This window comes from Macaca nemestrina, chromosome 10 (genome assembly GCF_043159975.1).
Source record: "Macaca nemestrina isolate mMacNem1 chromosome 10, mMacNem.hap1, whole genome shotgun sequence".
Classification (NCBI taxonomy): domain Eukaryota; kingdom Metazoa; phylum Chordata; class Mammalia; order Primates; family Cercopithecidae; genus Macaca; species Macaca nemestrina.
The window spans coordinates 23,306,014-23,318,819 of NC_092134.1; the positions used below are offsets into that span (position 1 = coordinate 23,306,014).

A 12,806-nucleotide genomic window follows, 5' to 3' on the forward strand; every position below is an offset into this window, starting at 1 on the left:
TCTTCGGAAAGCAATGTGTGACTCACAAAGCTATAGTTCACAGAATGGTTTATCATACTTGTAAAACGAGTGAGGTGGTTTTCTTTATGTGGGCCTTCGCATGTTTTTGAGAGATGCTGTAAGAAGTGTGCATATTTATTTTCAAAGCACTGCCTTGGATAAATGCTTACTCACACAGAGCTTGAGGACTTACTATTCATAATTTTTTTTATTACTTTTTGGCCGGGTGCGATGGTTCACGCCTGTAATCCCAGCACTTTGGAAGACTGAGACCAGCAGATCACTTGAGCTCAGGAGTTCGAGACCAGCCTGGGCAACATGGCAAAACCCCGTCTCTACAAAAAATAACAACAATTAGCCGGGTATGGTGGCACGTGCCTGTAGTCCCAGCTACCCGGGAGCCTGAGGTGGGAGAATGACTTGAGCTCAGGAGGTGGAGGTTGCAGTAAGCTGAGATTATACCACGACACTCCAGCCTGGACGACAGAGCAAGACCCTGTTTCAAAAAAAGAAAACTTTCTCTGCATTTATTGAGATGATCATGTGGTTTTTGCTTTTGCTTCTATTTATGTGGCAAATTACATTTATTGATTTGTGTATGTTGAACCAGCCTTGAATCTCAGCAAAAAAGCCTACTTGATCATGGTAGATTAATTTTTTTTTTTTTTTTTTTGGAGACGGAGTGTTACCCTGTTGTCTGGGTTGAAGTACAATGGCGCGATCTCGGCTCACTGTAACCTCGGTCTCCCAGGTTCAAGTGATTCTCCTGCCTCGGCCGCCCAAGTACCTGGGATTACAGGCGTGTGCCACCAGGCCTGGCTAATCTTTTGTTTGTTTTTTTTTCTTTGAGACGGAGTCTTGCTCTGTCACCCAGGCTGGAGTGCAGTGGCGCAATCTTGGCTCATTGCAAGCTCTGCCTCCCGGGTTCACGCCATTCTCCTGCCTCAGCCTCCCGAGTAGCTGGAACTACAGGCATCCGCCACCATGCCCAGCTAATTTTTTTGTATTTTTAGTAGAGACGGGGTTTCACCGTGTTAGCCAGGATGGTCTTGATCTCCTGACCTCATGATCCACCCGCCTTGGCCTCCCAAAGTGCTGGGATTACAGGTGTGAACCACCACACCTGGCCATTTTTTGTATCTTTAGTAGAGACGGGGTTTTGCCATGTTGGCCTGGCTGGTCTTAAACTCCTGACCTCGTGATCCGCCTGTCTCAGCTGCCCAAAGTGCTGGGACTACAGGCGTGAGCCACTGCGCCCAGCCACGGTGGATTAACTTTTGATGTGCTGCTGGATTCGGTTTGCTAATATTTTATTGAGAGTTTTTTTTTAAAAATCTGTGTTCATCATGGATTTTGGCCTGAAGTTTTCCTTTTTTGTTTTGTCTCTGCCTGATTTTGGTATCAGGCTGATGTTGGCTTCACAGAATAAGTTAGGGAGGAGCCTCTCCTCTTTGATTGTTTGGAATAATTTCAGTAGGATGTTAGTTCTTCTTTGTATGTCTAGTAGAATTTGGCTGAGAATCTCTTGAACTGGGGAGATGAAGGTTGCAGTGAGCCGAGATCATGCCACGGCACTCCAGCCTGAATGACAGAGTCTCACTCTATTGCCCAGGCTAGAGTGTAGTGGCATAATCATGGCTGACTGCACCCTCAACCTCCCCAGGCTCAAATGATTCTCCCATCTCAGCCTCTCAAGTGGCTGGGATCACAGGCATGTGCCACCAAGCCTGACTAATTTGTGTATGTGTGTGTGTGTTTGTGTGTTTTGTTTTTTGTTTTTTTGAGATGGAGTCTCACTGTGTCACCCAGGCTGGAGTGCAGTGGCACGATCTCGGCTCACTGCAATTTCCACCTCCTGGGTTTAAACTATTCTTCTGCCTCAGCATCCTGAATAGCTTGGATTACAGGTGCCCGCCACCACACCTGGCTAATTTTTTTGTATTTTTAGTAGAGACAGGGGTTCGCCATGTTGGCCAGGCCGATGTTGAACTCCTGACCTCAAGTGAACTACCCCCCTCAGCCTCCCAAAGTGCATGAGCCACCACACCCGGCCAATTTTTGTCTTTTTTTGAGAGATGGGGTTTCACCCTGTTGTCCAGACTGGTCTCAAATTCTTCATCTTAAGCAGTCTGCCTGCCTTGGCCTCCCAAAGTGCTGGGATTACAGGTGTGAGCCACTGTATCCGGCCTTTTCCCCCCCCCCCCTTTTTTAATCCCCAGCAGAATCTGGCTGAAGAATTCAGAATTTGAAATTTTGCATAGAAATGCATACACTTGCTACTTCCATTGGTTAGTAAGACTTGGTATGTGTTGGTTTTTTTTTTCTTACCATAGTTTTAAAAAATTAGGCACAGTGGCACATGCCTGTAATACTAGCTGCTTGGGAGGCTGAGGTGGAAGGGTTGCTTGAGCCGAGGAGTTCAGTCCTGCCTGGGCAACATAATGTGACCCTGTGTTTAAAAAACAAACAAACAAACATAACTATTTAAAAAATTAAACAAGACTTAGAAGAAATAGATGTTAGAGTAGATTTCTTAATTCCTGTGATAAGGGTTACTGCATCTTGGACAATTCTAGGTTAGATTTGAAAGGAAGGCAACTCATCTTCTGAATATATAAGAGCTTTTCTGCAGTAGTACAGAATTTGGTATATCACAGGCCTTTTCCTACCCTGAAATACTTTATTAAAGCATATTATACAGGCCAAGAATAATGTGGCAGAGAGGGTATTGTATAAGGCAGGATCCTGTAGCTTACACAGTATAGAATTTGAAGTCCTAAAGCCGTAATTACAGTAACAACTAATAGTAATAACCGTTATTATAGCATTTGTATTCTTTGAGCACTTTATTATATCACTAAATCCTTATAACCCTGTGAATAAGGCACAGTAGCTCATGCCTGTAATCCCAACACTTTGGGAGGCCAAGGTGGGAGAATTGCTTCAGCTCGTAAGTTCGAGACCAGCCTGGGCGACATAGTGAGACCTCATCTGTATTGAAAAATAAAAAATTAGGAGGGCGTGGTGGCCAGTGCCTGTAGTGCCAGCTATTTGGGAGGCTGAGGTGGAAGGATTGCTTGAGCCCAGCATACTGAGGCTGCAGTGAGCCATGATCACTCCACTGCACTCCAGCCTGGATGACAGAGCAAGCAAGACCCTTTCTAAAAAGAAAAATGCCACCTTTTATAAATTTTGTGGGGTTTTTTTGGACAGGGTCTTGCTCTGTCGCCCAGACTGGAGTGCAGTGGCATGATCACAGCTCACTGCAGCCTCCACTGCCCAGGCTCAAGTGATCTTCCCATCTCAGCCTCCCTAGTAGCAGGGACTACAGGCGCACATGCCACCACACCCAACTAATTTTCGTATTTTTTGTAGAGCCAGAGTCTTGCTGTTTCCCAGGCTGGTCTCAAACCCGTGGGCTCAAGTGATCCTCCCACCTCAACCCCCCAAAATGCTGGGATTATAGGCATGAGCCACTGTATCTGGCCATTGTTGACATTTTTGAGATGAGGAAAGTGAGGTTCAGATTGCTTAAAGCTCTTTCTCTAGCCCACACAGTTTGAAGTGGGTATAGTTTGAAATTCAGGTCTGTCAGACATCAGAACCACGCAGTCACGTTTTCACACAGTCCTACCTCTCACTCAGGTTCTGGTTGTGCCACTTCTTAGACAAGTCATGCATTTGGGCAAATCAGCCTTCACAGCCCTAGTTTCCTTATCAGTAAAGTGGCCTGACCCCATCTTACAGCCCAGGGACGGTTGTGACTGGCAAAGGAGAGACTGGTCCATGCACTTTACCGAGACAAATAAAGATTATGTGTTAATGATGTAACATATATTAAAATGGTCTATCTACTGCTCTAGGACATCATTCTTTACACCTCTAACCACGATTCCTTTCTTGTTTCTGTGTTTTTCAGCAACTCCATTCAAGCGTGAGAACAGGGAATCTTGAAACCTGTTTGAGACTGTTGTCTTTAGGAGCACAAGCCAACTTCTTTCATCCTGTAAGAAAACATCAGTTGCTTCAGGTATTGAAACTAAGTGCGTTGTGTTCATGTAGCTTTATTTAATGTGCTCTTTTGTCTACTTTTTATTAATGATTCTTAGGAAAAAGGAAACACCCCACTCCATGTTGCCTCCAAAGCAGGGCAGATTTTACAGGCTGAATTATTAGCAGTATATGGAGCAGACCCAGGCACACAGGATTCTAGTGGGAAAACTCCCGTTGATTATGCAAGGTAAGAGACCTAGATTCTTGCAACTTCTATCTGGAATTTTTTTGTTGGGTATGATTCCTTGTTAAGTAGCTAAGTTGTATATGTTAACATTTAACCCCTTTAAAGATTTATGTTACTTTATTTTACAGATGAAGACATTTCAAATGCATATAAGCTCAGCCTGGCAAAGTTGAGGAAGGCTAGAATCATGAACCAGTGTGCTAAACTTCCAGTCTTTTACTTGATCCTTTATAACACAGTGGTATTTGAGCTATAGTCAGATTCCAAATCAAGTATGAAGAATTACAGAATGCACTCTTCTGTTTTTTTTGCGACGGAGTCTCGCTCTGTCACCCAGGCTGGAGTGCAGTGGGGCCATCTCGGCTCACTGCAAGCTCCACCTCCTGGGTTCACGCCATTCTCCTGCCTCAGCCTCCTGAGTAGCTAGGACTACAGGCGCCCACCACCACGCCTGGCTAATTTTTTTGTATTTTTAGTAGAGACGGTTTCACCATGTTAGCCAGGATGGTCTCCATCTCCTGACCTCGTGATCCACCCGTCTCAGCCTCCCAAAGTGCTGGGATTACAGGCGTAAGCCACCGCGCCCAGCCACACTCTTCTATTTTTTAATACTCTTAGTTATTGCTTGAACTTAAAAGCAAATCTATACATAGATATGTGATTAAACAAGTATAGTAAAATGTTAATTGTAAGGTTTGGGTAGTAGACATCTAAGTGCTCACTCTAGGCTGGGCGCGGTGGCTCACACCTGTAATCCCAGCACTTTGATGGTACAAGGCAGACAGGTTACTTGAGGCCAGAAGTTCGAGACCAGCCTGACCAACATGGTGAAACTCTGTCTCTACTAAAAATACAAAAAAAAAAAAAAAAAAAAAATTTGGCTGGTCATGGTGGCAGGCGCCTGTAATCCCGCTACCTGGGAGGCTGAGGCAGGAGAATCACTTGAACCTGGGAGGCAGAGGTTGCCATGAGCCAAGATCACGCCACTGTACTCCAGCCTGGGTAACAGGGCGAGACTCTCAAAAAAAAAAAAAAAAAAGTGCTCACTGTAAAATGCTTTAAATTTTTCTTTATTAATACCGTCCTTGAAAAATTATAGGTTAGTCTTGAATATCATTTAAATATTCAATTAAATTGGATATCAATTAAATGGCCAAATATCAATCATCTCTCCTTCTTTTTTTTTTTTTGAGATGGAGTCTCGCTCTGTCGCCCAGTGGCCGGATCTCAGCTCACTGCAAGCTCCGCCTCCCGGGTTCACGCCATTCTCCTGCCTCAGCCTCCCGAGTAGCTGGGACTACAGGCGCCCGCCACCTCGCCCGGCTAGTTTTTTGTATTTTTTAGTAGAGACGGAGTTTCACCGGGTTAGCCAGGATGGTCTCGATCTCCTGACCTCATGATCCGCCCGTCTCTGCCTCCCAAAGTGCTGGGATTACAGGCTTGAGCCACCGCGCCCGGCCATCTTTCCTTCTTTTCCCAAAGTACCTTTATTAACTGTGAAGCACAATGCTCTGCTCCACAGAGGATAAAATGGGCAAATAACAAAACTCTGCCTTCCCAAAATTTACTCTCTTGGAAAAGATGATTCATGAATGCCTGAAAGAGTTCAAGGAGGCAAGACCATGTGTGATTCATTGCCAAAATAGATAATTGGTCTTAAAAAGCATATACAGGGTTTCTTCATTTTGGTCCAAATCATTTAAGAAATTTCTTCAGTTGGTCTTGAAGAATGGGTTGGATTTGAATGTGTGAAGGAGGAGCTAAAGCATTCCAGGTAAGAGGAAAGGCAGGAGTCAAGATCAGGAGGCAGGGAGGGACAAAGCGTGTTCAGCATAGCAGGAGACCTGGCTGGAAAGAACAGAGTGGGTCTGGGAATAACAGCAGGAGTACAGTATTGCACGGTGCTTCATTATTTCACACAGCGCTAAAAAAGAAAAGAGCTCAGCCAATTATGGTGTATCATCAATTATAGAATATTTCCTGATTTCAAAGATACTAAAAAATGAAAGAATAGGCCGGGCACGGTGGCTCAAGCCTGTAATCCCAGCACTTTGGGAGGCCGAGGCGGGCGGATCACGAGGTCAGGAGATCGAGACCATCCTGGCTAACACGGTGAAACCCCGTCTCTACTCAAAATACAAAAAAAAAAAAACTAGCCGGGCGCGGTGGCGGGCGCCTGTAGTCTCAGCTACTCGGGAGGCTGAGGCAGGAGAATGGCGTAAACCCGGGAGGCGGAGCTTGCAGTGAGCTGAGATCCGGCCACTGCACTCCAGCCTGGGTGACAGAGCAAGACTCCGTCTCAAAAAAAAAAAAAAAAAAAAAAAGAAAAAGATGTGACTCTCACAGATCAAAGCTGTGTGGTAGGTCGGAGGGTGTTGTGAGTGCCTTGAATGGTCGGGAGAGAAGCTGACTGAAACTATCAGGTTGGTGCAAAAATAATTGCGGTTTTTGCCATTACTTTTAAGGACAAAAACCACAAAATACACTTGATCTTGGAAGAGGGCCCTGGGTAAATAATACTTATTATCATTTACCATGGGATTTTCACACTTGTACCTTGCATATAATAATCTCAATATAATTTGTTTGAATCCTTGTTACCAAAAGGATTCTAAGCAGCTTAAATATTTCATGAATGTTGAAAGGTAAATTTAATATTTTCTGTTATGCAAATTGAAGATAAGGAGACAGAAGTAGCTACAGGCATGAGCTGTGCATTAGGTTGGCCTGTCTGTCACTGATTTGAAGTCTTTGAAGTGGTTACTAGACTGTCATCCAGAGTCAGACTGGCTGCATCGGCATCACCTAGGGGAAGGACTTTCTTCAACATACTGGGCCCTGGTCCCATCCTGTCCCCACTGATTCAGAATTTCCAAGGGTGGGGCCTGCACATGGTATATTCCTAGAAATGTGCTAGTTAATTTTTGAGAACCTCTACCCTAAACCATTGATTAATTTCATTTTTTTACTTCATTAAATTAAGTCATTCTTTATCCTTCCCTCTCATAAATCTTTGAATTTCTTATTAAGTATTCTATTTTGTGCCTTAATAAAGGAAAGGGGATAGTTCAGATGGTGAAAACAGTTTATAAAAGTGGGATGCAAAGTAGACTTCAGAAATCTACCTCCCACGACAAGGCTGATTATTCTAAAAAGCCTTGTGTGATAAACTGCTCAGGTGTCTCTCTTTGTACTTCTCCATTTTAAAGCCAGTGAATAGTGAGTAATATAAATGGTACTTTGTTTTCTCTTGGTAGGCAAGGAGGGCACCATGAGCTGGCAGAGCGCCTTGTGGAAATACAGTATGAGCTGACGGACAGACTAGCCTTCTATCTCTGTGGCAGGAAACCAGGTGAGTGGACGGAGAATGACCGCTTCACATCTCCAGTCAGGAAGGTTCTAGAAAAACAAGTCGGGACACTATTTTTTTATGACCTCCTCTACTTTAACATATCCCTGAGAAAGCTGTAAATATGGGTTCTAATTTGAAAGGATAACTACAGAATTGTCAGTTACATGTAAAAGATATAAAGTTGGACAAATCTTAGATTTTTCATTTTTAAAACTTCAGCTCTAGAGAAATAACTTATTTCAAGAATCAGATTGAATAATCAAAGCAAAATTGAATGGTTACCACAGTTCTTGAACTTGGTGGGAGTAAATGCAGGAGTAAAGCAATAACCTTTGTAGTTATTTGAAAAATTCTTCCTAAGGAATGGAAAAAAAGTCCAGAAATAAACTTCGTCAAAGCCAAGTTGGCTATTTGGGATATGGAACAGGGGGTCAGCAAACTATGGTCTGTAGCCCAAATCTAGCCAGCTACTTGTTTTATTAAATGAAGTTTTGTATTGCGCCACTGCACTTCAGCCTGGGTGACAGAGTAAGACTTGTCTAAATAAATAAATAAATAAATAAATAAAGCAAGCAAGCTTTTGCCGGGTGCAATGGGTCATGCCTGTAATCCTAGCACTTTGGGAGGCCGAGGCAGGAGGATTGCTTGAGCCCAGGAATTCGAGACCAGCCTGGGCAAGAGGGGTGAGACCCTGTCTCCACAAAAAAGTTTTTTTAAAAATTAGCCAGGCATGGTGGTGCACACCTGTAGTCCCAGCTACTTGGGAGGCTGGGACTTGAGCCCAGGAATTGAAGGTGGCAGTGATCTATGTTTGTGCCACTGCACTCCAGCCTGGGTGCAGTGACAAAGCAAGACCCCCATCTGAAAAATAAATGAATCAAGTTTTATTGCAAGAGAGCTATGCCCAATTATTTATACCTTATGTATGGCTGCTTGCACATAACAACAGCAGAGCTGAATAGGTTAAGTCATTGCAACAGGCCACAAAGCCTAAAATATTTACTATTTGGCCCTTTAGAGAAAATATTGGCCAATCCCTGATGTACAACCTTCACATATATGTATGCAGTGGTTCTCCATCCTGGTTGTACAATAGAGTTAAGAGCCTCTGGTGAAGTTTCAGTTCTGGGTGAGATGGAGTAAGCACACCCCACCGTGTCTCCTGCAGAATAGAACTAATAGATGTGGACCAAATGCTTGGAGTAGCTAGCTAAAGACTCTGAAAAATAAATCCTAGTTGGTGAATTAGGGAACTCAAAGTGCCATCAGCTGGTGGTGAGTGTCCTCTTTGTCTTACTTCTGATAGGACTTCAATAACAGCCTGAAACCTGGAAGTACATAATGAGTGCAAAAAAGCCTTTTTCTGCCAGGTGCAGTGGCTCACACCTGTAATCCCAGCACTTTGGGAGGCTGAGGTGGGCGGATCACGAGGTCAGGAGATCAAGACCATGCTGGCCAACATGGTGAAACCCTTCTCTACTAAAAACACAAAAAAATTAGCTGGATGTGGTGGCAGGCGCCTGTAATCCCAGCTACTTGGGAGGCTGAGGCAGGAGAATTGCTTGAACCCGGGAGGCAGAGGTTGCAGTGAGCCAAGATTGCGCCACTGCATTCCACCCTGGGCAACAGAATGAGACTCCATCTCAAAAAACAAAAAAGCCTTTTTTTGGTTAAAGAGCAGGAAATGGGACTCCTACAGGACAGAGAGGAAAGGGATTCCCCTGGAGGTTTTTCCTCCTCCTCTTCCCTTTTTCTGATCTCTCCCATCCAGACCCTAGGCAAGCCTGTGGCTGCAATAGCAGCAGCAGCAGTGGCAGTACAGGTTCCTAAATCTCTGAGCAAGAGGATGAGGGGGGATCCTGATTGCTTTTCTTTTTCTCTCTATTCTCTCACCATCTGCCCAGGAGGCAGAACCTCACCTGGTCAGTTGCCTGCTAAGACAAAAATATTAACATTTTTGCATAAAGTTTAAAGAAGACCCAGAGTCTCATAACATTCACAGTGTCCAGGATACCATCCATAATGACTTGACATATAAGTAATTCTCATGTACTTGCAAGGGAAGGCAGTCAATAGATGCCAACCCCAAGATGACACAAATGTTGGAGTTATCAAAGATTTTAAAGCAGCTAGTAAGACCATGCTATAAGAAGTAAGAGCAAACATTCCTGAAACAAACAGGAATATAGAAAGTCTCATCAGAGAAATAGAAGATACAGAAGAGAACCAAATAGGAATATTAGAACTGAAAAATACAAACACTAAAAATTTAAAACTCACTGGATGGGCTTAATAGAAGACTAGAGATGACAAAGAAAGTCAGTGAATTGAAAACAGATCACTAGAAATTATCTGGTTTAAGCAACAGAGAGGAAAAAAGAGTAGGAAGAAAAAACTGAACAGTCTCAGGGACCTGTGGGAAAATACTAGAATGTCTGACATTTATGTCATTGGATTCCCAATAAGAGATGAGAAAGAGTGGTGTGTGCAGAAAAAGTATTTGAAGAAATATTGGCAAAAAAAAGTCCTCTAATTTTAGGGCAGGTTCAGTGGCTCACACCTGTAATCCCAGCACTTTGGGAGGCCGAGGTAGGCGGATCATTTGAGGTTGGGAGTTCGAGACCAGCCCGGCCAGCATGACAAAACCCCATCTCTACTAAAAATACAGAAATTAGCCAGGCATGTTGGTGTGCACCTATAATCCCAGCTACTCGGGTGGCTGAGGCACAAGAATCACTTGAACCTGGAAGGTAGAGGTTGCAGTGAGTCCAGAGTCCAGATGGTGCCACTGCACTCCAGCCTGGGCAACAGAGTGAGACTCTATCTTAAAAAAAAAAAAAAAAATCTAAATTTGGTGAAAGACGTAAACTTACAGATTCAAGAAACTTAGAAAATTCCAGAGAAGATAAACTCAAATCCACACTTGAGACACATCAGAATCAAACTGCTGAAAACTAAAGTTGAAGAAAACATCTTGAAAGCAGCCAGGAGAAAGTAATACATAACATATATAGAAAAACAATGATTTGAATGATTATGGATTTCTTATCAGAAACTATGGAGATGAGAAGGAAATGAAACAATACTTTGGTTTTGTTTGTTTGTTTGTTTGAGATGGAGTCTCTCTCTGTTGCCCAGGCTGGAGGGCAGTGGTGCAATCTCGGCTCACTGCAACCTCTGCCTCCCAGGTTCAAGCAATTCTCCTGCCTCAGCCTCCTGAGTAGCTGGGATTACAAGTGCCCGCCACCACGGCTGACTAATTTTTGCATATTTAGTAGAGAATGGGCTTTCATCATGTTGGCCAGATTGGTCTCGAACTCCTGACCTCATGATCCGCCCACCTCAGCCTCCCAAAGGGCTGGAACTGCAGGCATGAGCCACCGCGCCCGGCCAGAATAATACTTTTTAAATTATTGTTATTTTGAGACAGGATCTCACTCCATCCCCTAGGCTACAGTGCAGTGGTGTGATCTCAACTCACTGAAACCTCAACCTCTTGAGCTCAAGTGATCCCACCTCAGCATCCACAGTAGCTCAGACTACAGGTGTGCGCCACTGTGCGCAGATAATTTTTGTATTTTTTGTAGAGATGGGGTTTCACTATGTTGCCTAGCCTGGTCTTGAATTCCTGAGCTCAAAATCCGCCCACCTTAGCCTCCCAATGTGATAGGATTACAGGCGTGAGACACTGATCCTTTTTTATTATTATTATTATTTTTTTCTCATCTTCTTTGTGATGGTAGAAACAATACTTTTAAAGTGCTAAAAGAAAAGAGCTGTCAACCCAGAATTCCATATCCAATGAAAATAACCTTTGGAATGAAGGCAAAATAAGGATATTCTAACAGGGAAAAAAAAAATAAGAGAATTATTATTTACTTTAACAGAAATGCTAGAGAAAGTTCTTTGAGTGGAAGGGAAATGATGCCAGAGGGAATCTTGGAACTTTAGGAATGAAAGAAAAACAACAGAAATGTTAAAGATCTGGCAGAGTAAGACCCTGTCTCAAGAAACAAACAAAAAGTTGAAATTGTCATACATATCTTAAAGCTATAACATTGTCAGCCAGTCTCAGTAGTTCAAGCCTGTAATCCCAGCACTTTGGTAGGCCGAGGCAGGCGGATCACCTGAGGTCAGGAGTTTGAGACCAGCCTGACCAACATGGTGAAACCCTGTCTCTAGTAAAAATACAAAAATGAGCCAGGCATGGTGGCATGTGCCTGTAAATCCAGCTACTCAGGAGGCTGAGGCAGGAGAATCACTTGAACCTAGGAGGGAAAGGTTACAGTGAGCCAAGATCGTGCCACTGCACTCCCACCTGGTGACAGGGAGACTCTGTCTCAAAAAACAAAACAAAAAAATTGTCTAGTGGGGTTTTCAGCATGTATCAGTGTAATACATTTGACAACTATAACATAAAAGGGAGTAGGGTAAAAGAAATAGAATGGTAAGATTTCTGCCTTCTGGAAATGTAAAATAGGATTTCTAAGTAGACTGACAAGTTAGGTGTATGTACGTGTGTGTGTGTGTGTATGTGTGTGTGTGTGTGTATGTATGTATGTGTGTGTGTATATATATATAGAGAGAGTAATTTCTACCACAACCACTAAAAGAAGACTACAGGCCTGGCATGGTGGCTCACGCCTGTAATCCTAGCACTTTGGGAGGCTGAGGTGGGCAGATCATGAGGTCAAGAGATCAAGACCATCCTGGCCAACGTGGTGAAACCCTGTCTCTACTAAAAATACAAAAACTAGCTGGGCGTGGTGGTGTGCACCTGTAGTCCCAACTACTTGGGAGGCTGAGGCAGGAGAATTGCTCGAACCTGGGAGGCGGAGGTTGCAGTGAGCCGAGATCATGCCACTGCACTCCAGCCTGGGTGACAGAGCGAGACTCCATCTCAAAAAAAAAAAAAAAAAAAAAAGACTACAAAGATATGTGATCAAAAACGCTAGAGGTAAATGAAAATGGAGTATTAAACATAAATCATCAAAAGATATTTTGATTCAAAATATTCAAAAGAGAGGATGGGGGAGAACAAAAAACTAAGGACCAAACAGAAAATAAATAGTAACATCACAGACTTAAATCCATACATATCAATAATTACATTAAATGTTAATGACCCAAAAACATCGATAAAAAGCAGAGATTGTCAGAATGGATTAAAAAACAAAAGGGGCTGGGAGCAGTGGCTCACACCTGTAATCCCAA

General features: G+C 43.4%; 1 protein-coding gene across 14 annotated transcripts in view; it reads left to right on the top strand.

Annotated features, from left to right (window-relative positions):
- LOC105493434 (GIT ArfGAP 2) overlaps positions 1 to 12,806 on the top strand; it is a 69,152-nt gene that overhangs the window by 8,726 nt on the left and 47,620 nt on the right. For all 14 annotated transcript variants that reach the window (XM_071071146.1, XM_071071145.1, XM_024796480.2 and 11 more), the window contains 3 exons: positions 3,920 to 4,006; positions 4,110 to 4,240; positions 7,498 to 7,592. In XM_071071146.1, the coding sequence (XP_070927247.1) occupies positions 3,920 to 4,006; positions 4,110 to 4,240; positions 7,498 to 7,592 (313 nt within the window). The remainder of the gene's footprint in view (positions 1 to 3,919; positions 4,007 to 4,109; positions 4,241 to 7,497; positions 7,593 to 12,806) is intronic.